Here is a 27,232-nt window from a genome sequence, read left to right on the forward strand (position 1 = left end):
AGGTTTTTGGTATTTCCACCATTTTGGAATTTTAGCCAGTCATTGACCTCTTCAACCAAGGCAGAGGTTTTCCTGGCATTAAGGCAGGGGCTCTAGTGAGGGGACCTAGCATCTGCCTGTGACATCAGATTCTGCTTCCTCATTTCAGTTGGGATTTTTCCCTAGGTTTTTCTCTCTTAGGTCACACCTCCAGGTATAAGGGCCGTGAAGAGTAAAAACCCAGATTTGGTTCATGAATTAGTTGCTTCTGTGGGTGCAAGCTGAAAACAGGTGACAACTGCCCCCTAGCTGCACCAAGGGGTGGTTTTGGTAACTGTCACAAGGGGAAATCTTCCCAGTGGCAGAGCTTCAAGTGGAGTACCTAGTCATCCCCTTTGTGAGCAAAGAGAAGTGGCCTAGGTTTAGAGTATTTGTGGACACATGGGCACGGAGACATTACTTGACTGGCTGTTAAGGCATATGGGAAGAGAACAATTGAAAGGTTGAATACAAGGGGTAGAGGCACGTGGCATATGGGAATAAAACCATGACATCTTTAGTGGATAATTGTGTACTTAAATATATATATATATTTGAAGTGTATCTTCATATCACATGAAACGTATCTTCATATCACACATTATCACCACCCAAAAGTTGGCACAATGGGCACATGAGCAAAAGGATGATGTTGGCAGGGATGAAAATTATGTATGGGCTTAATAGCATGGGCTCCTATTCACTAAAGCTGATCTAGTGTTTCTACTATTGCCAATTGTCCAACCTGCCAAAAAGAGAGACCAACACTGAGTTCTTGATATGGTACAATCCTTTACTATACCTAGAAAACCAACCAGGCAAGTTGATTATACTAGGTATAGTAACAGGCGTATTCCAGATATGAGTTTGTCTTTCTCCCTCACATCACTTTTTGAGGATTTACAGATAGATGGTTTGATTCACTGGCATGGCATCATACATAATTTCGTTTAACTTGGGGATTGAAATCACAAAAAAGGTTGGGAATGGGTTCATGATCAGGTGACTCTTACGACATACTCAGTAACCTAGAAGCTGCCTTGAAGGTGATATTTTTGAGCATGGAATGTAATCTAGAATGTTTAAAACATTTATATGGTGCTATGTCTCTGCTAAGAAAATACATAAGTCTGGGAACCAGTAGATAGAAGCAGGAGTGGCCCTACTGGTCATTACTCTTGTGATTTTCTAGAAATTTCTGCTTCCCATCTGAGCAACTCCTGATTTACAGCCATGTTATCATGGGACTCTATTTTTCGTTTTTAATAATTTTAATTGATTTCAGAAAGGGAGAGAAACATTAATGATGAGAGAATACTTGATTGGCTGCCTCCTACACATCCCCTTCTGGGGATCAAGCCACAACCTGGGCATGTTCCCTGACAGGGAATCAAATTGTGACCTTCTTGTTCATAGGTAGACATTCTACCACTGAGCCATTCCAACTAGGCAATAATGCTAAATTTTTATAATATCAATATTTCACTTGACACGTTTTTAACTTCATAAAGCACTTACCATATTCTTATGAAACAATTATGAACACAATATATAAAGATGAGTCGCAAATTTACAATTTTCTATATAATAGATATTCAATTCTGTAGAAAAATGTAAATATCACTTTTATTGTTAACATTTACATTTGGTTCTGTAAACAAAGTTGGAAAAAAAACACACAAAAAAACTAAGAATTTTTATACATATTTATAAAATTTCAGTATGATCTTTATCCTTTTTCAATTTATATTTTTTTTAATCTAAAAGCCAGTAAACGTAGAATTTGAAGGGAAAGAGGAAAACATTGATGACAGATTTGAATCATCCTCCCTCCAAATATCGAAACCATCACAGATTCCACCATTTTCGGTGTAGTTTGTGAAACCCAAAAATTCTGATGTCTCTTCACTAGTCTGAAATAAGTCTAGTAGAGATTGTGAACTACAAATTCTGTTTTCCTCTTGTGTACTAAGACATTCAGTTCTTTTCTCATCTAAATCCACATTTGGTTCCAGATTTTCTTTTTTATTTCTTCGTAATAATATTTTCACTTTCCGACAGATTTTACCAGAAGGTGAGTTATCCATATTCTTGACGTCACATTCATTGGGTTCCCCGAGACAACTTTGGGATAAAGTGTTTGCCTGAATAGTTCGGTGCTCCTGTGAACTGTTCATTGCTGACAGACTATAATCATGACATATTAAATGAAGGTCCTTTTCCTTCAGATCCTTTGTTGGAAAAAGCACAGCATCTGATTTTTGTTTTGGTTGAGATGAATTATTATCTATATTGAAATTAGAAACTTGTATAGATGTCTGCAGCCTACACAGACAATGATCTGTTCTTACTTCTTCCAAGTTGTTTTCATTTATAATTAATTTACATTTAGAAATATCAAGAATGCATCCTTGTCTGTTTTTACCTGGAGATAGATGTGTAAAATTTTGTCTTATGTCATTTTCAGCTGGATTTAACGTGGAGCATTGATTTGTTTTCTCATCAAGTCCTCTCAATTCATTTGAAAGGTTAGGGATGTGCTCTGAAATAAACACAAGCTTCTCTTCAGGTTGCTGGGTTTCTTTATATAGACAACTCCGCTTGATTACCTGTGCATTATTTTCCCTGAAGTTTCTCTGAAAAACTGGTTGCAATTCTAGCTTTTCTTTTGGTTCAGACTTTTTCAGGATATTTGTAGTAATAGGAGAAAGGGACCCAACGCTGTATTTTAATCTTTTTAGAAAGAAAAAAAAAAGAAAAAGAAAAAAAATTGCAAAAAAGAATGCCTTAATAGTTAAACATTAAATTAGAAAAAATCTTTTAAAACTATTTATGAAACTTATTTAACTTAGGTAATATTACAAATACACAGAAATCTTAGCATTCAGACAAATTTAGATGTTTTTAAAGTAATAAAACTACAGATACAGCTGAAAACTCTAAAGTACCCTTCTTCCAATCCATTCTTCCCTTCCAGCATCTTGAATTTGGTGTTTAAAACTCAACTATATAAAGCAAACAAAAATGATAGTAGAGAGATTTGGGGTCACTTTCATTATCCTGAAAAATTTCATAACTTCTATGTTGTGATGTACATTTTCAATTTAGTTAGCAATGTGGAATAAGCAATTATTGGGAAACCTAAGGCAGAAACACACACAGTAGGTCCTTGGGTTACATGGGAGATCCATTCCTATGGTGCAACGTAATGCGATTTTCGAAGTAAGTCAGAACCCATCTACACAAGCACCTACGTCACTCACATGGAGCACATACACAACAGTAATGAAGTGAAACAGTAAAAAAAAATTTAAAAGGTAATAATTCCTGACCTTTAGTTGTGATAAATAAAAAATAAAAATTAAAAAAAAAGCACATGTATACATATGTTGAAATGATGGAATTTTTTTTTTATAAATGGGAGATGGCGACATAACCATGAAACGACTTATGACAAATCTGACGTAACCCGGGGACTGTCTGTATCTATCGTTCTATATATATAAAAGCCTAAGCAACTGATCGACCACAAAGGGGCAGATGCTCAACGCAGGATCTGCCTCCTGGTGGTCAGTGTGCTCCAAAGTCAACCTCCTGTGGCCAGCCAAGCCCCCACAGTACCTACCCCTGGCCGGTCGGCCCCAATCGGATCGCTGGCCAGGCTAAATGAAAAGCTTCTTAAAACTTCCTAATAGTAACTACAAATTCTAGCATATTTCAAGTGGATGGTAAACTTCATGATTTACCAGGGGTTGACAAACTAGTACAATAGCTAAATCTATCCTGTCATCTATTTTCCTAAAAAAGTTTCATTGGAACATAGCCACACCCATTCATTTACATAATGTCCATGGCTGCTTTCATTGTATAGTGACAAAGCTGAGTCTTACGGTTCACAAAGCCTAAAATATTTACTATTTTTAAAAAACCCTCCTCTGGACTATAATGTTAAAACAAGGACCTTAAAAATAATTTAAAATAAACACTTTTGGTAGTAAAGAGGAGAGAAGAAAGAAGTAATCAATCCTTAACTGTATTTACATTCTCAAAATATATATTTCAAGTGGATGGTAAACTTCATCTAAGAATAGGAAACTTTGGATTTCTTTTTAGTTTAATAAAATAGTTTAAGATTTAAAACATAAGTGAATAAATTACCTTTTCTTTTTAGGCATGTCCCTTTCATATTCCACAAATTCAAAAATTAACTTAGATACGATGTTATCAACAACTTGATAGCGATTACTCTGTGCAAAGTTTCTGTGTTGCTCAGTTAGGAGATGCTAAAACAAAACAAAAGAGCATATATTTATATTTTTATATCAACAGATACCTTTTTCTGTTCAGGTTTGCTAACATATATATGTCCCTAAAATTAGGTTTGTAATAACTACCCCAAATACCTTTTACTAGAACTTCAAAGGATGATATAAGTAAAAGTAATTTTTGAGAAACCACCAAAACTACAGTTGACCCCTGAAAACACAGGTTAAGGGTTACCAACTCCCTCGCAGTAAAAAAATCCATGTATAACTATACCACTTGTCTCTCTGCATCTCCCTCACTCCAGATACCAAAATCTGAGATGCTCAAGTTTCCTATGTAAATCAATGCATACAGTCAGTCCTCAGTATCCACCAACTCCCAATTTCAGATCAAAAACAAGTACAGGTATTTCTTAAAAAAAAAAAAAATAATCCATATTTCAGTGGGCCAATACAGTTCAAACCCGTTTGTTCAAGGGTCAACTTTGCTTTTCAGTCTTGCATTTTTCAATGAAAAAAGTCAAATACTAATTTGTGGTTTCAATATAACTGAAAACAAATGAACTATATCAGAAATCTGAAGATAAAGATGGAGAAAAAATAACATTTACAGTGCTCTGATATTTTTGAGAACACTTTTCCCTTTACTATAATATTTCATTTTAGCCTTATACAATTACCACTAAATAAAGTAGGACTTATAAAATATCCAGTGAACAAAATGTTATAATTAATATACAAGAATCCAAAACAAGAAGCTATAAGGTAGATAAAGCACATAAGTAAAGTACAATGAATGCTGTGAGGTATAAAAATAATTTATAAATAAGGAACACATTTGAGAATAAGCAAATGATTTTATTTCTCAGGGCTTATAATGGAGAATAGAGAGAAGTTATTATTAATTTTAAAATTGGTCAAGAACAAACATAAGTAAGTTCAATGTATTGGAATAAAACTCACAGGAAATAAAATTCCTTTTGAATAGGTAGAATTACCAGGTTAATTCTATTATTTGTTTGTTAGCTAATCAGAGAGTTATATCCTAGCCTACACCAAGATGATCATAGAAGAACCTCTATCTGCTTCCCTAGTTTCAAAAAACTTTAATTTTTGGTGATTTAATTCTATTTCCAAAAACTAAATCGTCCAGCTTTCACAAAAACCAAAAAGGACACAACACAGTACAGTTGACCCTGGAATAACTTAGGGGTTAGGAGGTGCCAAACCTGGCACAAATATCGGAGTATACCTTTTGACTCCCTATAATACTAACAGCATATTGTTGACCAAAAAGCCTTAGCAATATAAACACAATTAACACATATTTAGTTTCTATCATCTCCGCGTCTGTTAGATCCTATATCAATAGTCTGATATGATACACAATACAGTAGATGTTATATGTTTTACTAACAATAGATATCAAAGATGAAAAGATAATATAAAAAAAATCCCTACTTATATTGCATTGATAATGAAGTAGCAATATGATTACTTCCAATAGTTAAGAAAATCTCCCAAGTTTTTCAATATTATTTATTGAAAAAATCTGCAAATAAGTGTATGTGCACAATTCAAAGGCCAACTGTACTCTGACATATATTCCTTCCTTCCTTTTGAAATTTACCAAATAAAAACTATGTATGTCCAGTAATGTTAAATGAATAAAAAATGAATTAAAACTTAAATAGTAACATTAATTCTCTTCTAAGTTCTGATTCAGTTTATTCATGTTCTTGGAAGGAAAAATAACTAATAGAAAATAAGAAAAACTATTATGTAGTTCCCCTCTATTTCCACCTAGCTCTTCTTACTTATCCTGTAAGTACTGATATGAAAAACACCTTCATTATTACCACTATCCTTCATTCTTCATTATTTTGACTCATCCCACTTGCAGATGTAAGTTTTTATATCTTCTATGCCAAACCATAAGATGTATTAGAGTATATGTCTACTTATTATTGCTAAATCTCCACTAATCGATTTTTTTCCATGAATGCCTTGATGCAGACTAAAAGCATATATAAAAAACTTTAAAATTTTTTTTAAAAAAATCAATCCCAACATCCACTTTCAGTAATTATCCTTTGTCATGGCCAAGTGACCAAGGTTTTTGTTTTCTGGCCTCAATAGTTTCTGAGTATCAAATTAGGATAGCAAACTGATATTAAGGAAAGCATCCATTTCAGATTATTCTGTTGTAATAACATCAAAATAAAATTTAAGGACCAAGCTATAATTTAAATTTTCAAAATGATTTAGCTTCTCATTAAAACTAATTTAAAATTAATTGTATTTTTCTCCTTTACTATATAAGTAAAACACAAAGCACAAATACATTTTGGGTTACAAAACAATCATACTTCAACTAAGAGTCAGTAGAGAGCCTAGATGGGTGGCTCAGTGGTTGAGCGTCAACCTATGAACCAGGAGGTCCTGATTAATTCCTAGTCAGGGCACCTGCCTGTTTGCAGGCACAATTCCCAGTAGGGACTGTGCAAGAGGCAGCCAACCTATGATTCCCTCTCTTCATTGATGCTTCTCTCTCTTCCTCTCTGAAATCAATAAAAATATATATTTTTAAAAAAGAGAAAGTAGACAAAGACAGTTTATGGATCAGATGTTTTTAAATATTATTCTCCTTAACTTGTCTACCATTTTCTACCAAAACCAAACACCAAAATAAATCTATTTACTGTTTTTAACATTAGCAATTCAAATTATAACAGCTAACATTTAGTGAGCACAGTGCCAGGCACTTTCTAAGTTCACACAAACAGGAAGCCAATTTTCAAACCTGGGCAGTCTAGATACAAAGCTCTTGCTTTTTTTTTTTTTTTTTTTTAATCAGTTTACAAGTTATAATAGTTCCCATTTTTAAATTTCTCTTCATCCCACATATCCTTCCAACTATTCCATTTCTTTATCTTCTACTTGAAAGAATTGTCTTCATTTTCTTCCCATTAGTAAATCACATGCCCATTTTTTAATTGTTTAAGCCTGCAATATTACAGTCACCTATGACTCATCCTCTCTTACTCCCAACATCCAATCCACTGACAAATCCCCTTGGCCCCACTTTTGAATTACATCAACAATCTGACCACGTCTCCTGCCTTCTACTTAGTCTAGGTTTCCATCATCTGTTCTTTGGTCCCAACAATCAGTTTACTTTAGCGCTTCTGCATTGTTTATTTCAATATCTACAAGTCTTACTGTTCCCTCACTTCTCTCAGGCCTCTACTGAAATATTACCTTATCAGTTAGGTATTCTTTATCTAGTCTATTTAAATAGCAAAGTCACCATTCCTGCTTTATATTTTCCCATAGTACTGACCTAAATGTTCTCTATATATCTTTATTATTCTTTTATCCTATAGTTTCCTGACTCTCCTCCAGCCCAACCCCCATAGAATGTAATATTTATAAGGGCACAGAATTGGTCTTTGTTCAATACTACTTGCTCAGAGCAGTGATTCTTACATAGCAGATGCACAATAAATATTGGTTGAATAAATGAATAAAAATGATTTTTCAATATATTTTCTTACTCTGGGTTCTTAAAATTTCAGGTAATTGTATCAAACAGAAATATATACTACTTAACAATTTAATGTTATATCCACAATCAGATATCTATTCATAGTTTTAAAAATATCAAACCCCAAACATAAAATCAGGCTTACAGTTTCGAGATCCTCATATTTTTGCAAGCAACATTCACAATATCCTTTTTTTTTCTTCTCTTTCAATTGGAGTTGAGTTGGGATTTCATCACATTTATCGCCATCCATTTCGATTCTGGTAGAAATATATGATAAAAGGATTAACTGCTGAACATAAGGAAGAATACAAGTCTATAGTCCCTGCCTATCAAACAAAATCTGCCATAATCTGCATAGAGATTTGTACCAACAAATAGTTTTAACCATTTTTCTTTTTAAACAATTGAGAAGCAAACTAAGAACGTTATGATGATTCTGGGGCATATTTCAGATCAACAACACATTTTAATTATGTGCAATTTTCTTTTTTTTTTAAATATATTTTATTGATTTTGAACAGAAAGGAAGGGAGAGAGATAGAAAGCTAGAAACATCGATGAAAGAGAGTCATCGATCAGCTGCCTCTTGCACACCCCCTACTGGGGATATGCCCGCAACCAAGGTACATGCCCTTGACCGGAATCGAACCTGGGTCCCTTCAGTCCCCAAGCCGACGCTCTATCCATTGAGCCAAACCGGTCTCGGCAAATTATGTGCAATTTTCAATCCCTTTCCCTCCCCCCGACCCCCACCTACCTAAAGTTTCTAAATGTGACACACTTAAAAGAGATTCAGACTTCAAATCTAGCCAAGAGGCAATAAAAATATATAGGGGGAAACATAAGAGTGAACACACACACACACACACACACCATAAATGTATTATTTTCATAAAAAGTTACTTAAAGGTTAAACCAACCTTAGTTTAACCTGAGTTTGCTTTTGGATGTTGGATGGCTTATCTATATCAAATGGACTGGAAGGCTTCTGAATAGAGTAATTTATATGAGGCATATTGGTCAGTTGAAGATAAAATGGTCTATAAAGTCTAAAAGAATAAGAAGAAAAACACATGAACATTTTTATGGCTAAAGAAAACACATTTGATGTTTTATATTTTAAAATCATAATTCTTCTGGAATCTGAAACAACAGAAATCAGTTAAGACTTCCCTTCCCAATTTTAGACCCATTTTTTTTTTTAACGCATCAAAAATAACTTAGTTGTGGTAAAATATACATAACAAAAATTTTTTTAAAATATATTTTATTGATTTTTTACAGACAGGAAGGGAGAAAGAGATAGAGAGCTAGAAACATCGATGAGAGAGAAACATCGACCAGCTGCCTCTTGCACACCCCCTACCGGGGATGTGCCCGCAACCAATGTACATGCCCTTGACCGGAATCGAACCTGGGACCCTTCAGTCCCCAGACCGATGCTCTACCACTGAGCCAAACCGGCTTTGGCAAAATATACATAACAAAATTTACTACCCTACCCATTTTTTATGTTTATAGTTCAGTCATAAGTACATTCACAATGTTTTTTTTTTAACATAAACACCATCTATCTCCAGACCCTTTGAATCTTGCAAAACTGATTCTATACCCATGAAACAATAACTCCCCATTCTTTTTCCCACCAGCACCTGACAACTAGTATTCTACTTACTGTCTATATGAATTTAATGACTTGAGGTACCTCATTAGATGGAATCACGCAGTTTTTTTTCTTTCTTATTTCACTTTACATATTGTCCTCACAGCTCCTCCATGTTGTAGCATGTGTCAGAGTTTCATTCCTTTTAAAGGCTGAATAATATTCCATTGTCTATATATACATTATCCATTCATCTTGGCTATAGTGAATAATGCTATGAACATATATGCATGTGCACGTATCTCTTCTAAAATCTCGATTTCTATTATTTTGGATATATACCCAGAAATGGAATTGCTGGATATGGTATTTCTAATTTTTTGAAGAACTTCCATATTGGTTTTTCCATAGCGGATGCAAAATTTTCCAATCCTGCCAACAATGCTCAACACTTATCTTCTGTTTTGTTTGTTTATAATGGCTACCTTAAAGGATATGAGGTATATTGTAATGATTTGCATTTCTCTGATTAACAGCAATGTTGAACATATTTTCATATGCCTATCGGTAACTTGTATATCTTTGGGAAAATGTCAAGTCCTTTGTCCATTTTTAGTCAGGTCATTTGATTATCTGTTGTTGATTTTTTTATTTTAATCCTCACCTGAGGAGATTTTTCCATTGGAAGCATGTGTCTTTGAGCGGAATTGAACCTGAGACCCTTCAGTTCTCAGGCCTACACTCAATGCATTGAGCCAAACCACCAAGTGCTTGACTTCTTTATACCAATGCCTTATTAAACACATGATTTGCAAATATTTTCTCCCAGTCCACAGGTTCCTGTTTTTACTCTGTTGTGCCCTTTGGTGCACACAAATTTATAATTTTGATGTAGTCCAATTTTATTTTTTTAAATCTTTTATTGCTTGTGTTTTTGGTGTCATATCCAAGAAATCACTGCCAAATCCAATGTCATAAAGCTTTTCCCCAGCATTTTCTTTCCAGGAGTTTATAGTTTTAGGTTTTTAAGCCATTTTGAGTTTTGAAAACAAACAAACAAATGTCCTTTCCCCAATGAATGATCTTGACATCCTTGCCAACATGTGAAGATTTATTTCTAGGCTCTTTATTCTATCCCACTGGTCAATATATCTGCCTTTTTGTCAGCACCAAACTGTTTTGATAACTCTAGTATTGTACTGTTTTGAAATCCAACTTTGTTCTTTTCAAGACTGCTTTGGGTATTCAGGGTCCTGTGAGATTCCATATGAATTTTAGGATGGAGTTTTCCCTTTCTGTAAAAAACATCATTGCGATTCTGACAGGGAATGCACTGGATCTGTAGATCACTTTGGGTATTACTGACATCTTAACAATATGAAGTCTTCAGATCCATGAATATAGAATATCATTTATTATGTCTTCTCTAGACCTAATTTTGAATTGCAGCCCTACCAACCATATACATTTCATAAAGAAACGTATTCAACACACATTAATCACCTAAGTGAGTACCCAAGAGAATTAATTATACATCTACAGGAGTAATTAACCACACATGTCTGAGAAACTGTAAAGTCAAGGTAAAGAAATATGATTCCCTAATGCCAACTAATTCATTTATACCTTAATTTTCATAAATATTATCCTTTAATATATCAGAGTGAGTTTAGAAAAACTACCACATAAAATGTAAAGACTCAGTTATGGCCACGTAAGCTTAGTTGGTTAGAGCATTGTCTTGATACACCAAGGTTGTGGGCCTGAACCTCAGTCAGAGCACATATCAGAAATCAACCAATGAATGCATAAGTAGAACAACAAATATGTTTCTCTCATACGCTCTCTCTCTAAAATAAAAAAATTAGACTCAGATTTGTATTTCCAAATAGCAACTAGTAATTTCTTTTTCACAAATGTAGAAGCAATTAAGTAGTTGTTACAAATCATATGGTACTGAATTTACCCAGATAATGGTTATTTGAAATATTAAAGAAATAAGTTGGTCTCGTGATTGTTATAAATTAGATATTTCTAGGAATTATCTATAACATACTGAAACTAAATTCAGCTCTAAAGCACAAATTAATTAATGTTACTTTCTGTTATTTCTGCTATTGTACATGTACATTAGTTATAATATAAATCTAACATAAAAGTACTGATAGAGGTACATTGATTAGATTTTCTGTTTTGTTATTATATTTAAATGATAGAGATTGAACTTAGATACTTACTGATTCATATCTTCCACCTTTAGAAAAGGCTTTTTGAGTCTACCTGCTTGAAAATATATTAAAACATGGCATTAGATATTACAAACCCAGGATTTAAAACAAACAAACAAAAAAAACTACTCTGGCTAAAGCAAAACAAAATACAACACACACACAAATATCACCAACTATGTACCCATTATCCATTTCATTTCAATTAGTTTTTTAAGTCTCAGGTGAATTATTTTACAATGTCAATCCATTTTATAACAACAGACTCTGCCTATATTCTGAGATCTTGAAACTAAATGGACACCCCCTACCCCCAATAGACCTATGAGTAGAATTCAGGAGGCTCAAGAGGTTCAACAGGTAAAAAACAAATTCAACTTTTATTTTTACTAACTTCTAACTGAAATTTGACATTTCCTCAAATTATGCATATAAGTATTACCAGTGCCAATAATTTTGATACAATTTTGATACGGGTATTTTTCTATCCTATTAATTACTACAGATATCTCAAAGCATCATTTATGTTCATCATTTTGAAATTACAGTAGTCAAAATCAGTTCTAGAGCTTGACTTTAATGTGTAATTAAAGCATATACATTATTATTATTTCATTAAAAATTTTGTTAACTCAATTCCAATATTATTTCCATAGAAACTAATAATTAAAAAATATTTTTTAAACAGATTGCTACAGGGGTACAGGTTCTTAAAAAGGCTAGGAACTACACATGAAGTTATTTACATGACTTTTGACCCTCACCCCCCCAACTTTTCCTGAACCCTCACCCTTTCTGAGGAAGGCCTACTGCCCCAATGGCTGCTTCGCTTCCTATGCCCAGCTAAAACCAGGACCCAGGTAACAGACAGAGACTTGGCCAACAGCCGCTGCCTTCTCACTGCAACAAGACTTGAGTTGTCTTGTACCCATGGTTTGGGGAAGTGGGTTTTTGATATCTAAATCCAGCCTAGCACCAGGAACTTCCAGGGACTACTCAAGAAGGCAAATAATCCTTTCCACTAATATTTATAGGGGAAAATATTATTGTTAGAGTATTATATTTGACAGAAAAATAGTAGTCAAGTTTTCAGACTAATTTAAATTGGCTAATTAAAATAAGCGAATATTCTAGAAAAATTAATTGTACTGGACAAAAGTTGTTCCTAAAGTGTTAACTAAAATTTTTATTGGTAGTTCATCTCATGGTAAAATTGCATAACTTAAAGCAGTCATATTTTAGTACAAAAAATTAAAATTTAAAGCTATCAAGACTACATTATAAAATTTCCAAAAGTCTCCTAATATTTAAATAAAAAAAGGGAGAATAGTAGAAGAATATCATGTAAGGAAAAATATCCTGTAAGTAAATTACATCTAGAAAATTTTTATTTTAGAAAATTAACTTTCATTTGTAATGCTAACAGGAAGATACCCATGAAAAACACAAATGGTGTCAAAACAAGCCAAAGGGAAATCATTTGGGCAAAAATTGAAAAAGGATCTTAAGTCAAGTTTATAGAAAAGATTCTTTTATTAACTTTTGGTCGAGAATATATTTACATATTTTCAGAAAATAACTCCAAGACCATGTGGATTCCTGCAACAGAGAGGAATGACAGAACTCTTCCAGCCATGAAGAAAGAAGAGAAACAGTCCAGAGATAGAACATGCTGATGATCCCTTGCCATTCTAACAGCTGTGTGTCGCTCCAGGTTGCCCAGGACCAAACCAGAAAGGGTTGGACCTGCATTAACACCATTTGTCCACCATCTAGAACTGACATATCACTGTTGACGTGTACACATAAGGAAATGTTTAACATTGAAATTGGGACTCAAAAGAACTGATGACCCAGAAAGAAATTGACTACAGACTGATTCATTTGCCTTTCAGCATAACAATTATTGCTTGTCCCATTTTCGATTCTTATAAGTGTATTTCTAGTATCACATGATCTCACTCATCTAAGGGAAATAATGAACAACATAAACTGATGAACAAAAACAGACCTGGAGACAGGAAAGTATCAATCAGACTGTCAAACCTCAGAGGGAAGGTAGGGGAGGTTGGGAGTAAAGGGGGAGAGATCAACTAAAGGACTTGTGTGCATGCATATAAGCCTAACCAATGGTCAAGGACAACAGGGAGGTGGAGGCAGACATGGGGAAGGGTTTGGGATGGAAATGGGGAGATGAGGACAAATATGTGATACCTTAATCAATAAAGAAATTTTTAAAAAAGAAAATTATGTTCTGTTTTCTAAAGCAAACCAAACACATTTAAGGATATAAAAATACTTACTTTTTGTTTTCTGTGTGCCAGCCCCTACTCTTTTCCCCTGAAAATAAATTTGATAGTGAAAATACTGGGTTTGAAAGTAAGTGAAAATCACAATTATCCTTAAATTATTTTTTAAATTCATATAGGCAAAGAATAATATTTTAAAAAAATCATTATAGTCTATCAATTCTAGTCAAACTGGAATACATCCAATATGGTCAACCAATCCCATTGATTATAACTGAAAACTGAACAAAATACAATAAGCAACTACCTGAAGATTGAAGAGTAAACAAAAGCAAGAATATTGTTGAAGGAAATAAAAACTTAAAGAGAAGCTACGTTTAAGGGGTAAGTTTTCCATTCCCCCAGTCTTTCTCTTGCAATTTTGCCTTAAAGATGAACCAACCTATAGTCACGGAGTTGATAGGAATAGTGAGCCAGTTATCTCTTCTATGCCAATCCCATCCTTCTATCTAGAAAGAACCTAGAAAGAGGCTCTGGCAATCCAAAGATTACAAAGAGAATCACTGTATATGTCTCCTTTGATTTCTCTCACCTTTTTGCCCTTTGGAGGGGGGGGGAGGAGGGCAATTATGAAACGGCAATTGTAGAAGTACCACAAGCAAATGAAATTGAGAATCCTTTACTTTCGACCAGAGAAACTATGAAAAGGATCACTGCATACTGGAGAGTGAAGGGGAAACCACAGACAATAGCAAACTGGAGAAGGGGATCCCAAATTCCCTATATAAAAACCATGCTTAACTCTAAACTGCATATTCTAAGGTCAGATACAAAACAAGAGGTTTGAAAATTAGAACTATAAGATTCAAACCACACTGCCCAAGTCTTGGGCTAATCTATAAGTGATGCATATGCAGAACAAACAAAGAGCTCCGTATAAGTCTTTGTATATATCATGCATATATGAGGTATTCATAATATAAAATATTTAATGAAAACTGTGTTCAAAGAGTTCAAAGGCCAATATCCAATTGCTAGTCTTGCCAGCAAATATTCTTTACTGGCAATCAGATCTTTCCAAAATGCCTATCCAATCAATTCCTCTGTTAATAATCTTGCAATAAATTTCCAAACCCTCCAAGAAAAAAATCTAACTGCTTTATATAATGTAGAAACTCCTTTATACTTTTATGTGAACCGGCTGATGTTTCCAGCTTCATTATTTGTCATTCTCTTGCTCTAAGGATAAATATGTATTATAATAAAGAAAATTTGCAAATACAAGCCATCCTACTTAGGATTTCATGTCTTTGTATACACTCTTCTATAAAATTTATTTTCCTTTTAGATCCTAGTAATATAAGGATTGAGTGAAGAAGAAGCAGACTACAAAAGAATTGTCTGACAGATAGACCATCTAACAGAACTATGACTACAGTATGCAAGTTTACCTTAGGATATTATGGCAATATTATATTCTTCTTGGCAAAAAAAATCCAGATATATAAACAAAAACGAAACTTTATCACTTTCTTTAATTAACCTAAAAAGGAATGAAAATAACATACCAAATCTCTTATAGAAGTGCTTGATTTCTTGAGTAAACACAATTCCTTTTTCTTTTGTTCAATGTAGTATCTTATGTCTTTATTAAAAGAAAGAAGGGTTTAAGATTAGCATTTTATCTTTAGAGTTAACACATATTTCTTCAATCAGAATTTTCACTATTTAAAGTTTGGAACCAAAGGAAAGAAATATATAAGAAATAAAAGGATAAAATCCTTACCATCAATATGAAGAATTTTTACTCCCCACGATAAGGCATTTGATAATATACTATTTGAAGGAATGAAATCCTGTAAAAAAAACAGTTTGATAGTTTTTTAAGAAATTACTCTTTTAAATAAGCTGAATTCAAAAATTATTTGAAACAATGTCACTTGAGCAGACTACAACAGCAATAATATCAGTTTTTTCTTCTGAAATTTCTAAAATCAATCCATCTTAATATATTCCTATATTCTTGACAATTAATACACAATATAGCTTTACAGTTATTAGTTCCAAGAAATTATTCCATTTAAAATTAAAAAAAAAAAAGCTAAGAGCTTCAGAAATCTAATTTAGTAATACTTTAAAAGACCACCAGATGGAGATGTTTCTTCATGAAAAGTAGATTCTATTCTTTGTAAAAAAAAGATATAAGCTGATATTTAGGTTTTTCCTATGAAAACAAGGAAAGATTTCAAGAACATCTATTTCTTTTTTCTGCTTGAGTTTCTAATAACAGAATATACACTGTGACTTTTTAAAGTTACTGCTTATACTTACGTGATCCTTGATAGCTTTTTCAGCTAATAATTTTCCTCTGCTCAAACACACCTATAAAAAAGACCAGAGAACAATTAAACATAAAAAGTTCTAACAGAGTGCCTCATTGAAAAAGGTAAAAAGCTAAACTGAATTGAATGTTGTCGAGATCCAAGGTCAGTTCTATAGTAAATTCTATTTTAACATGAAAAATAAAATAGATTCCTCTGAAACCATCTAAAATTCAATAAGTTTACATTTCAGTTTTCCATTAAACTAAAGATGTAACTGTATATATTGTTTTCATATGGTATTTCACTTTTTAAATAAAGCACCTGAAAAGCAGTTGAAATGCTATGAGTAACAATTAAGGTGGAACTAGTCACTGGTGTATAATCTCATTCCTCCAAAAAGCATTAGATAAAACAATATATTCTGTCTTTGACTTTTTTTTTCTATGCATTTATCTTTTTTGGTCTAGTAATATCTCTTATATAACTCATTTCTTTTATTCCCTGCCCCGATTTTTCCTTCTTCACAAATGGCTACAGTAGATAAGTTGAGATTTTAAAATCATAATTACATTTCAATCTAAAAATAAGATAAACATTTTAGTTTTAAATCTCTACCCTTTTCCACATCAAATTAAATCAATTTAATTTATTCTTCACTGTATCTTCCAACTTATTGACAAAGGAGTATGATATCAACAAATCTGGAGTAAGGGGTGGCAAACTTCTATATATTTTAGGTTCTTCTGGCTTTGTAGTCTCTATCCCAGCTATCCAGTTCTGCCTTTATTCATTTACGATTAACTGGTTACAGGAAAGCAGTAAACAATCAGTCAATAAGTAAACACATGGGTATTACGGCTATGTTCCAAATCTACTTTATTTGTGAACAACAAAATTTAAATTTCATTTCACTTCCACTTGTCACAAAATATTCTGATTTTTCTCCCTATTTGAAAATGTAAAAAAACCATTCTTGGTTCGAAAGCTATAAAAAACAAACAAACAGGTGATGGGCTGGATTTGGCCTGTGGCTCCAAAACAAACAAAAATATTTCCATTTCTTCTTTAAACAATGACACATTGTTAGTTCTAAGTTATAAATTATCTAAAAAATAGTAATACCGTCATACTTAAATGCAAGAGTCTATCTTAGGAAGCAGAGTATAACTATACAAGCACTAATAGGGGGGAAAAAAATCACCTTTCTGTCAGATAGCAGCCCTATTTATGACTGGAAAGGTACACATAATGTAGACATTGTTCTACATAAGCAAACTCTGATGCCAGCATGCTCTTAAAAACCATGAGATCCTCAGGCTATAGCCTTTCTGAGCGTCTCAAAGCACTTCTAAGAGACTTACTGAATCTGGAGACTTAAATGAACTTCCATCATGGCTGGGATGAGGTGAAGTGGTTTCTGCAGTATATGCAGATTCTGGACTTGGTACAGGAGAGATTTGTCCAAAGGTTTGTGCAAATTTAGCTTCCTTTTTATTTGAAATAAGATAACTGATATCTTTGCTGAGAAATTCTTCAACTCGCTAAAAGGAAAACAGAGTATTTTTAAGTGAAGTCATATAAATCAGTCTGGTTTATATGCTAAACCATAAGATTGTAAAATGGTTTGTTTAAAGAGAATTTCCCTATTAAATTGTTTGAAAACCATTACTTAAATGTCTGAATTTAAAAACACATGTACTAAGGTCAGTATTATTGACAATCATTCTCATCCAAAGCTAGGAGAATTGAAATAAGTGAAAACAAATACCAAAGACTTCTAAAATATTTTAAAAGCTATACCTAAATTCTACAGGATCTTACAATGTAGAGAATTTAAAAAAATGAAACAAAGTATGTAATAGATGAATTAATTTCATGTAAGCATTAAGCAGAATGTATGACTCTTGGTTAAATGCAAATCATTACTTCCTTTTTTCCCTGAGCAATTTTCATTAACCAGTATATAAAGTAAATATTCACATTTATCAATTCCAGGGGTTATAAACTCAAATACCTACAAGGACCAGCAGAAATATAAAGGAATATTTTTATTTTCATTAACACGTGGCCCTCACAACTGCCATTTTCCAATTTTTCAAGAGAAGCCCAATCTCCTACATGCTTCTAAAAATTGTGATAAAAACAGGACATAAAAAATTTAACCATTTTCAGGTGTATGATACAGTAGCATTAAGTACATTCATGTTATACAATCACCATTACCCACTTGCAGAACTTTTTCATCATTCCCTGATACTGTATACATTAAACCAAACTTTCCATTCTCCTTAGCTCTTTTTAATCACTATTCTACTTTGTTTCTATGGATTTGACTACTCTATATACCTCATATAAGTGAAATACTGTATTTGTCCTTTTTGTCTGGCTTATTTTGCTTAGCATAATGTTTCCAAGGTTCATCCATATTGTAGCATGGGTAGGAATTTCATTCCTTTTCAATGATATTACATTGTGTGTGAACATCACATATTGTTTTCTATCCATCTGTTGACATTTGGGTTGTTCCCACCTTTTGGCTATTACGAATAATGCCACTATGATCAGGGTCTTCAAGACCCATCTTTCAATCCTTTTAGATATATTCACAGAAGTAGAATTGCTTGATTATATAGCAATTTTATTTTTAACTGAGGAACTCTATTGCTGTTTAGCATAGCAGCTGCATTATTTACAATCCCATCAACAGTGCAGTTTCTCCACATCCTTATTCACTTATTTTTTTATAGTGACCATCCTAATGAATGTGAGATGGTATCACAAGTAGTTTTGATTTGTATTTCCCTAATGATCAGTGATGTCGAGCATCTTTTCATGTGTTTATTCACCATTTGAAGATTTTTGGAGAAGAGTCAAATATCCAAATTCTTTGCTCATTTTAAAATCAGGTTGTTGATTTATAATTTTTTATACATTCTGGATACTAATCTCTTATTAGATACTAGCGGCCAGTTGCAGGAAGATTCCTGCAAGAATAGGGCTTCCTTGGGCCTATTCCTGTAAGAACAAGGCTTCCTGCAGCCTAAGAAAGCAGAGAAAGGAGCAAAGCCTGTCAACATGGGCTTCCTTCCAACTGCCGCTGCCCCGCTTTCTGCTTTACCTCCCTCTTCCTTGTACACTGTCTTCAGTCTTCGCTCTGCGCCTATGTATGCAAATTACCGTATTTTTCGGACCATAAGACGCACCGGACCATAAGACGCACCAGTTTTTAGAGAAGGGAAATGAAGAAAAAAAGATTCTGAAACAAATAGTGTCCTAAAATATTTTATGTGCATTAAAACCCAACATCACAGTCATAAACACATGTAATCAACCCTGTAAAGTAAACAGCAGCATTTAGAACCATTTTAGAGCCGGGCAAGCACACAGAGACCACACAGAGCCGGGCAAGTAAAAAAACTTTTTTTTTAAAGTATATGTGTAGGCTATATTTGGACCATAAGACGCAGGGACTTTCCCCCCCCACTTCTGGGGGGAAAAAAGTGCGTCTTATGGTCCGAAAAATACGGTATATTCACCAGTTAATATCGTTCATCAGATTTTTTAATTCCCTTGGTTTTTATTCACTTGATAGTTACAAATTTGTTGTTCAAATTTTTATCTTTATTTTCTTCCTCTTCCTAAAGAACTCCCTTCAGCAATTCATATTATTCTGGTTTGGCAATGATGAACTCCTTTAGTTTTTTTTTTTTTTTAATTTGTGAAGCCCTTTATCTGGCCTTCGATTCTGAGTGATAGCTTTGCTGGGTAGAGTATTTTTGGTTGTAGGTTCTTGCTATTCATCACCTTGAATATTTCTTGCCATTCCCGTCTGGCCTGCATGGTTTCTGTTGAAAAATCAGCTAACAATCATATGATTACTCCTTTATAGGTAACTACCTGTTTTTCTCTTGCTGCTTTTAATATTCTCTGTCTTTTGCTCTTGGAATTTTAATTATGTGTCTTGGTGTGATCCTCTTTGGATTCCTTTTGTTTGGGGTTCTGTGCACTTTCTGGACTTGTAAGTCTAATTCTTTCACCAAGTGAGGGAAGTTTTCTGTCACTATTTCTTCCAATGTTTTCAGTATCTTGCTCTCTCTCTTAATTCTGATGTTGGCTCGCTTGAAGTTGTCCCAGAGGTTTCTTACATTATCTTCAACTTTCTGGATTCTCTTGTCTTCTTGCTTCTGCGGAGGAGTGTCTTCTGGCTCTTTATATTCCAAATCTTTGACTTGATTCTTGCCATCTTCCATTCTGTTTTTAGTACTCTGTTTATTTTTTATTTCAGACAATGTATTCTTTATTTCCAGTTGATCCCTTTTCATATCCTCATAGGTCTCATTTATTTTATAGGCCTTTTCTAGGAAATTCTTGAAAAACCTTATAAGCATGGTTTTGAACTCTATATCCAGTCACTTTTTGTCCTCCATTTCTTTTGTTTGTGATCTATTTCCTTGTCTCGGCATTTTCACTGCTTCCCTGAGTTGGTAGGGAGGCTTTGTGTGTTAGTGTCCTATATGGTTCAGTGGGTCAGCCTCCCAGTTACCTGAGGTAGACTCTCTTGGTGCACCCCTTTGTGGACTGTGTGTACAGCCTTTTGTAGTTAAGTCTTGATTGTTGGTATCACTGGGAGGAACTGACCTCCAGGCCAATTGGTTGTGAAGATAAGCTGTGTCTATGCAGGGAGATAGCCTTATTCTACTAGACTTGCAATTTTTTCTCTCTCATTCGGTGGGTTGTCTTTTCACCTTGACAGTGCTCTTTGATGAACAAAATCTTTTCATTTTTATAAAGTCTAATGTAACTATTTTTTTATTTTAATTTGCCTGTGCTTTCAGTGTCATATCCAAGGAATCAACACCAAATCCAATGATATAAAGATTTTTCCATATACATTCTTCTAAGAGTTTTAGGTCTTATGTTTAGATCTTGATCTATTTTTAACTAATTTGAGCATATGATGCACAGTAATGATATAACTTCATTATTTTGCATGTATATATCCAGTTATCCTAGCATCAGTTGTTGAAAAGATTGCCCTTTCCCTATTGAATGGTCTTGGCAACGTATATATGATGGTTGAATTTCTGGTCTATTATTATGGTCTATATGTCTGTCTTTATGCTAATACTGTTTTAATTGTGGCAAATAAAGTAACTGTTACCAAACCATCTACAACTACGGCCTGCCCTATCGCAGCTTAACCTAACAAATTACAGCTCTGGTCAGACAGTTCCAAAACCTCCAAACCCCGAGCAAAGAGGAGAAAACTAGTTCTCACTGTAACTCTTTCTGGGTGGCCTCAGACAGTAGCTCACCTGCACCCCATTGGAGATCCAGAAGCCAGTGTACCTAGTGGTCAGTGTGGGACAACACTAGATTTCAACTCCTCACATCCATAAGTGACACATTCAAGAGGCAGACTCAATAAGCACCAAAGCCCCACTGAAACAAGTACAGCCCCGTTAAGTGTTCTCTCCAGCACAGCAGTTATTCCATTATAGACACAGCGGGTCCTCACAGCCAATTGGCCTGGAGGTCAATTCCTCCCAGTGATACCAACAACAATCAAAACTTAACTATTTAACAAGGCTGTACACACAGTCCACAAAGGGGTACACCAAGAGTGTCCACCTCAGGCGACAGGGGAAGCTGGGAAGCAGCAAAATGCAGAGACAAAGAAACATGTCACGAATGAAAATGGAGGAAAGCAAACAACTGAACATAAGAGTTCAAAACCACATTTATAAGGTTACTCAAGAATTTTCTAAAAACCACCGAGAAACTTGAGACTTCCGAGGAGCTTACTGAGACCTTCAAGGACCTTAATGAGAATGCAAAAAAAAAAAAAAAAAAAAAAAAGGAAAAGGAAAGGAATCAGTCAGAAATTAAGCATACACTATCTGAAATAAAGAATATACAGAAATTCAACTGTAGATTAAAGAACCCAAAGAATCAAACCAAAGATCTGAAATAGGAGGAAACAAAAACACCCAAAGAGAAAAACAAAAAGAAAAAAGAATCCAAAAATATAGTGTAAGGAGCCTCTGGGACAATTTTAAGCATACCAACATCCGAATTGTTGGGGTGCCAGAAGAAGAGAGAGAGCAAAATATTGAAAACCTATTAGAAGAAATAATGACTGAAAACTTTCTCTACCTTATGAGAGAAATAGACTTACAAGTCCAGGAAGCGCACAGAACCCCAAACAAGAGGAATCCAAAGAGGACTACATCATAATTAAAATGCCAGAGCAAAAGAAAGAGAATCTTGAAAGCAGCAAGAAAAAAAGTTAATTACCTACAAGGGACTATTAGCTGATTTCTCAACATAAACTATGCAAGCAAGAAGGGAGTGGCAAGAAATATTCAAAGCGATAAATAGCAAGAATCTACAACCAAGATTACTCTACCCAGCAAAGTTATCATTCAGAATTGAAGGTCAGGTAAAGAACTTCACAGACAAGAAAAAACTAAAAGAGTTCATCACCACCAAACCAGGATTATATGAAATGCTGAAGGGTATTCTTTAAGAAAAGGAAGAAGAAAAAGGTAAAGATAAAAATTATGAACAAAATTAGAACAAATACATACCTACTAACAAGTGTATCTAAAAATCAAGTGAGTGCCAAAACTGGTTTGGCTCAGTGGATAGAGCATTGGCCTATGGACTGAAAGGTCCCAGGTTCGATTCCGGCAAAGGGCATGTACCTTGGTTGCGGGCACATCCCCAGTAGGGGGTGTGCAAGAGGCAGCTGATCGATGATTCTCTCTCATCGATATTTCTAACTCTCTATCCCTCTCTCTTCCTCTCTGTAAAAAATCAATAAAATATATATTTTTTAAATCTGATGAACAGAATGGACTGATGAATGTAATAGAATCAGGGACACAGAAAGAGTGTACTGACAATTCTCAGGGGGTAGGGGGTGTGTGGGATGCGGGAAGAGATTGGACAAAAATCTTGAAGACAGTGGTGGGGGTAAGGGCATGGGGTGGGGCTAGGTAAGGGAGCTATGGGGGTCTGGGAAGAGGAACACCTGTAATAATCTGAACAATAAATATTTATTAAAAAAAAAAAAAAGAAATGGTAATGTGCTAGGGACAGAAATAAGGACATCACTAAATTATTGGAAAGATAGTGTATGGAGAGATCAGAATTTTATAAAAACGTTTTGTTTTGTTTTCCCTGAAAAAAATTAAGGAATCAAGTCAGTAAGTCTTATTATCAAATGCATAAATTAATTCAAAATTTATTTCAAATGCCTCAGGAACTGATGGGGAGAGGTGAGAAAAAGAAGGACAGGGCCAGCAGTCCCAGCATTAGCTTCTATACTCTATTTTAGCTAGAGCAGTTCCCTTTTTACTGGCTTTACACTTTGGACATCTAAATGATTTCATCTGAAGTGTCCACTGCTAAAAACACAAATCTAAAGTCACAGATTTAGATCAAAAGGGCTAATGGTTATTCATCACATATGAGAAAGCTGCAAAACTATATAGGATTGTTTTTTTTTTAAACCATTAATTGCTAGAGGAACAGAATGGTGCAACAGCATGTTAGTCTGGGAATCAGACTAGTCATTTACCTCTCCTAGGCCAGTTACCCTCTCCTGATCCTCAAATATTTAATTTTAAAATAAAGGGGTCTTTACTCAATGTCTAAGGTCCTTAAAAATTTAAGACACTCTTGACAGGTGGTCCAGTCAACTTGGTAGCAGGCCTATACGAAACATGACTTTTAGGAATATAATCATATGGTTATGATTATGATATAGGGGTACTATGACAAAATGTGTTCAAGGTTTTAAGAAAATGAATAGCAAAAAAAGTAAAATAGCTTTTCAAAGATAGGTAAGTTAAAAATCACAATAATTCCAGTCAACTTGTTACTTGTGCTTCCGCAAATATCTACTCTTGGAAAGACAAGATCTTGTTCAAGATGTTAACCTAAACAAAGTGCAGCAGAGACCGTTTAATCAAGAAGAATTAGGAAATAAATTAATAAAACTGTAGCCTTACTTGCTAAAATTACCTAATATTAATTAACCTTAAGCCCAAGAAAATCTTAGAATTTTACCCAAATTTTCTAATTTCCTAATCATTTACCGTATTTTTCGGACCATAAGACGCACTTTTTCCCCCCCCAGAAGTGGGGGGGGGGGGGGGGGGGGGGAGTCCCTGTGTCTTATGGTCCAAATATAGCCTACACATATACTTTAAAAAAAAAGTTTTTTTACTTGCCCAGCTCTGTGTGGTCTCTGTGTGCTTGCCCGGCTCTAAAATGGTTCTAAATGCTGCTGTTTACTTTACAGGGTTGATTACATGTGTTTATGACTGTGATGTTGGGTTTTAATGCACATAAAATATTTTAGGACACTATTTGTTTCAGAATCTTTTTTTCTTCATTTCCCTTCTCTAAAAACTGGTGCGTCTTATGGTCCGGTGCGTCTTATGGTCCGAAAAATACGGTACTCAATCTATAGAGTAGAAAAGAAGCATGTTTTCCAAATTCTTAATCCAAAATTCTGTTGTTCCCTTAATGACATTCATTGTGTTGAGACTATTTATCACTCAAGAGCAATTTTATGTCTCAGGTTTCCCTGGCTCTGTAAATAACATTCTTTGTGTTATGCTAATCCGGACAAATTTATGCAGCTCTCCAATAATCATAAGCAAGGAGTTCCTGCTATCTGGAAGACATCCCAGCATTACAAAGAAAAGACAATTAACAGTTCCACCAGGACAAGGGATTCTCACCTCACTTCTCACACTTTGTGAACTTTACACTACTTATTTAAACTAATAATCACAGAAACCTGAAAGTTTTACCAGGCTACAAAGGTTAAAACAGATAATTATCCATTAATGATATAAAAAATTTGTACTAGGTACTTGTTTTCCAAAATGGCATTTAAATGATTATATATTAAAAAGTACTAGTTACAATTTTTCCCTTTTTTTCAGTGTATGATTTTGACTTACCCCTCCTAGATCCTTAATGTCCTTTTGCAGTTTTTCAGAAACGGTGACAGAAGGTAAGTCGATGTAAAATATCTTTCCCCAAAGTGGCTTATATTTGGATTCTTCTGGTTTGTTAACAGTTTTCAGAGATTTCAAAGATGGTCTGTTTTTTTCATTTTTGAGTTGGATTTCACCTATTGTTTAAAAATTTAGAATTAGATGTTTTCTGCAGAAAAAAACAAACTTATATTGTTTTAAATAAAGGTTTGGTTTGTTTTTTTAATACACTAATCATATCACAGAAGGGGGAAAATCTTTTATCCCCCCAATTTAAGCCATATTTCTTTGTGGTCCCACTTAGGATGATGGAAAAATGCCCAATATAGTTTAACGGATACTGTATTGTAAAGCAATTATTGTTTACATCCAAGAGTAAAGTCTGAAGAAAAGATCCATGCGTTTTATGTTTTATGCATGAAGGTAAGGAACGAGTACATAAAACCTTATGGAAAGATTTTCCTCCTAAAGTGCAAATTTCATGGGGTATTTGCTCAACAGATATTGCTGGAGCACTGGCGTTCTGCTGGGCACTCAAAACTGGTACTTCAAATGGTCAACAGTGGGCCCAGCTTGGGGGGCGGCTCCGCGGCATGGAGGCTGAGTGTGGACCCGGGGGGCACTGGGTCGCCAGGGGGATCCCCGGGGGCGGGGCACGGCCAGGGCTGGGGGCCTGAGCCCCTGTGGGGGCCCTGCCTGAGGCAGGGATCCGTGTTTCCATCTCTCACCCCCTCTCCTTTCCGCTGTCTCCTCTCCTCTCTGTCTAACGTCAATAAAAACATACAGTTACAAAAAAAATAGTAAACATGTAGCAATGCAAGAACCCTGTTTCCGAGAATGGCCCAGTCCTCGGAGATGCCTCGCTGCCCGAGGTGTAGGTTCATGGAGAGTCTGTCTGTCTGTCTGTGAAGAACTACAGGGTCTCCATGTGAGGCCCCAGGTCCCCATTCACTTCACTCCTTCCAAGCTGCTCTGAACATTACCTTTCAGAACATCGTCTGCTCCTAAAGGGAGAGTACTGTGGCACACAGCACATTACCCGGAGAGTAAGAGAGACTGTGAACTTCACAGGTTTTTTTTGTTTTGTTTTGTTTATCTATTGAGATACATGAAAACAGCCCGCGGTGGGTGTGAAACACAAATCCTTTCAGCCTCAGGAGGGAAGAACACAAAAGAATGAGGAGACCAAGATTCCACCCACAACCCCCCGCCCGCTTCCATCACGAAGCCAAAAGCCGGGAACATCTGCTTTTAAGCCGAGGATGAAGCCGCGAGGCCCCGGGGCGCACACTGCTCTCAGGTTTTACAAGGGCCCCCCACGCCTTGGAACTGGGGGGCCGCAGTTAGGGCTGCGCCAAGAGCCGTTCCCTTTTTGCGGCAAAACCCTGAACCGAGGGGAACCTTCCTCTCAGTTCACACGCCAGAGAGGCAGCGGGGGCGCCAAGGGCGAACTCCACAAAGCATCCCCGGAGGACCCGGGAGGAGGGAACCGTTAAAGGGCCTGCAGGCGGAGGAGGGGCTTCCTACCCTGGGCATTTCCTTTGCTGTGGATCCTCATGGCTCCGGGGTTCATCGCAGCCGCCCGGCACCTACATGCTGGATCCGGAGAGGGAGTCGGGCCGGGAGGGCGAGAAAGCACGGCTCCCCGAGGCCCGGAGGCCCGCCGGCCGCCTCCGCTCCGCAGACCCGCACGGCCGCGCTGTGGAGACAACAGGCCCCGCTCGCCGGACTTCCGGGCCCGGGCCGGGTTCAAGGCTCGGAGGAAGAACCGGAGAGGCACACACTCCACGGGCTGCGGCGGTTGAAGATTTGAAAACGCGTCACGAGGCCGCGGCGCCCAGACGCGCGCCCCGCCTCCTCACGCCGCACGTCCCGGCCCTCAAGCCACGCCTGCTCGCGCCGCACGTCCCGCCCCAAGCCCCGCCTCCTCACAACACAAGCCCCGCCCAAAGCCACGCCTCCTCTAGCCGCACATCCC

At 35.6% G+C, this 27,232-nt stretch overlaps 2 protein-coding genes across 6 annotated transcripts in view; one reads left to right on the top strand and one right to left on the bottom strand.

The window, feature by feature from the left end:
* Window positions 1-1,625: 1,625 nt before the first annotated feature.
* Window positions 1,626-27,112, bottom strand: DBF4 (DBF4 zinc finger). Of its 5 annotated transcripts, none has more exons than XM_036429526.2 (12): window positions 26,782-27,112; window positions 25,219-25,423; window positions 17,599-17,778; window positions 16,245-16,295; window positions 15,700-15,769; window positions 15,482-15,558; window positions 13,968-14,004; window positions 11,674-11,719; window positions 8,754-8,882; window positions 7,976-8,090; window positions 4,177-4,301; window positions 1,626-2,751 (listed from the first exon to the last, which is right to left on the bottom strand). In XM_036429526.2, the coding sequence occupies exons 8-12, from the start codon at window positions 11,679-11,681 to the stop codon at window positions 1,779-1,781; spliced, it is 1,350 nt and encodes a 449-aa protein (XP_036285419.1). In that variant the 5' UTR covers window positions 11,682-11,719; window positions 13,968-14,004; window positions 15,482-15,558; window positions 15,700-15,769; window positions 16,245-16,295; window positions 17,599-17,778; window positions 25,219-25,423; window positions 26,782-27,112; the 3' UTR covers window positions 1,626-1,778. The 5 variants fall into 5 exon arrangements, with proteins under 5 accessions (XP_036285419.1, XP_036285417.1, XP_036285416.1 ...); XM_036429524.1 differs by having other exon boundaries at window positions 11,674-11,716; window positions 25,219-25,391; window positions 26,782-27,109; XM_036429523.1 differs by having other exon boundaries at window positions 25,219-25,391; window positions 26,782-27,108.
* The window catches only part of SLC25A40 (solute carrier family 25 member 40), a 35,445-nt gene continuing 26,611 nt past the window's right edge, over window positions 18,399-27,232 (top strand). The window contains exon 1 of the mRNA XM_045578476.1: window positions 18,399-18,409. The gene's annotated coding sequence lies outside the window, so the exon portion shown is untranslated. The remainder of the gene's footprint in view (window positions 18,410-27,232) is intronic.

The sequence above is a fragment of the Pipistrellus kuhlii genome, unplaced genomic scaffold (assembly GCF_014108245.1).
Source record: "Pipistrellus kuhlii isolate mPipKuh1 unplaced genomic scaffold, mPipKuh1.p scaffold_m20_p_10, whole genome shotgun sequence".
Taxonomy (NCBI): Eukaryota; Metazoa; Chordata; class Mammalia; order Chiroptera; family Vespertilionidae; genus Pipistrellus; species Pipistrellus kuhlii.

What these genes read in the sequence shown, in the direction of transcription:
- DBF4 (XM_036429523.1), bottom strand. Translation starts at nt 26,827, where the DNA reads ATGAACCCCGGAGCCATGAGGATCCACAGCAAAGGAAATGCCCAGG. An exon ending in CAGCAAAGGAAATGCCCAGG is followed by an intron (nt 25,392 to 26,781) that starts GTAGGAAGCCCC and finishes TTTAAACAATAG; the next exon opens with GTGAAATCCAACTCAAAAAT. An exon ending in AAAAATTCTTCATATTGATG is followed by an intron (nt 15,559 to 15,699) that starts GTAAGGATTTTA and finishes CTTTTAATAAAG; the next exon opens with ACATAAGATACTACATTGAA.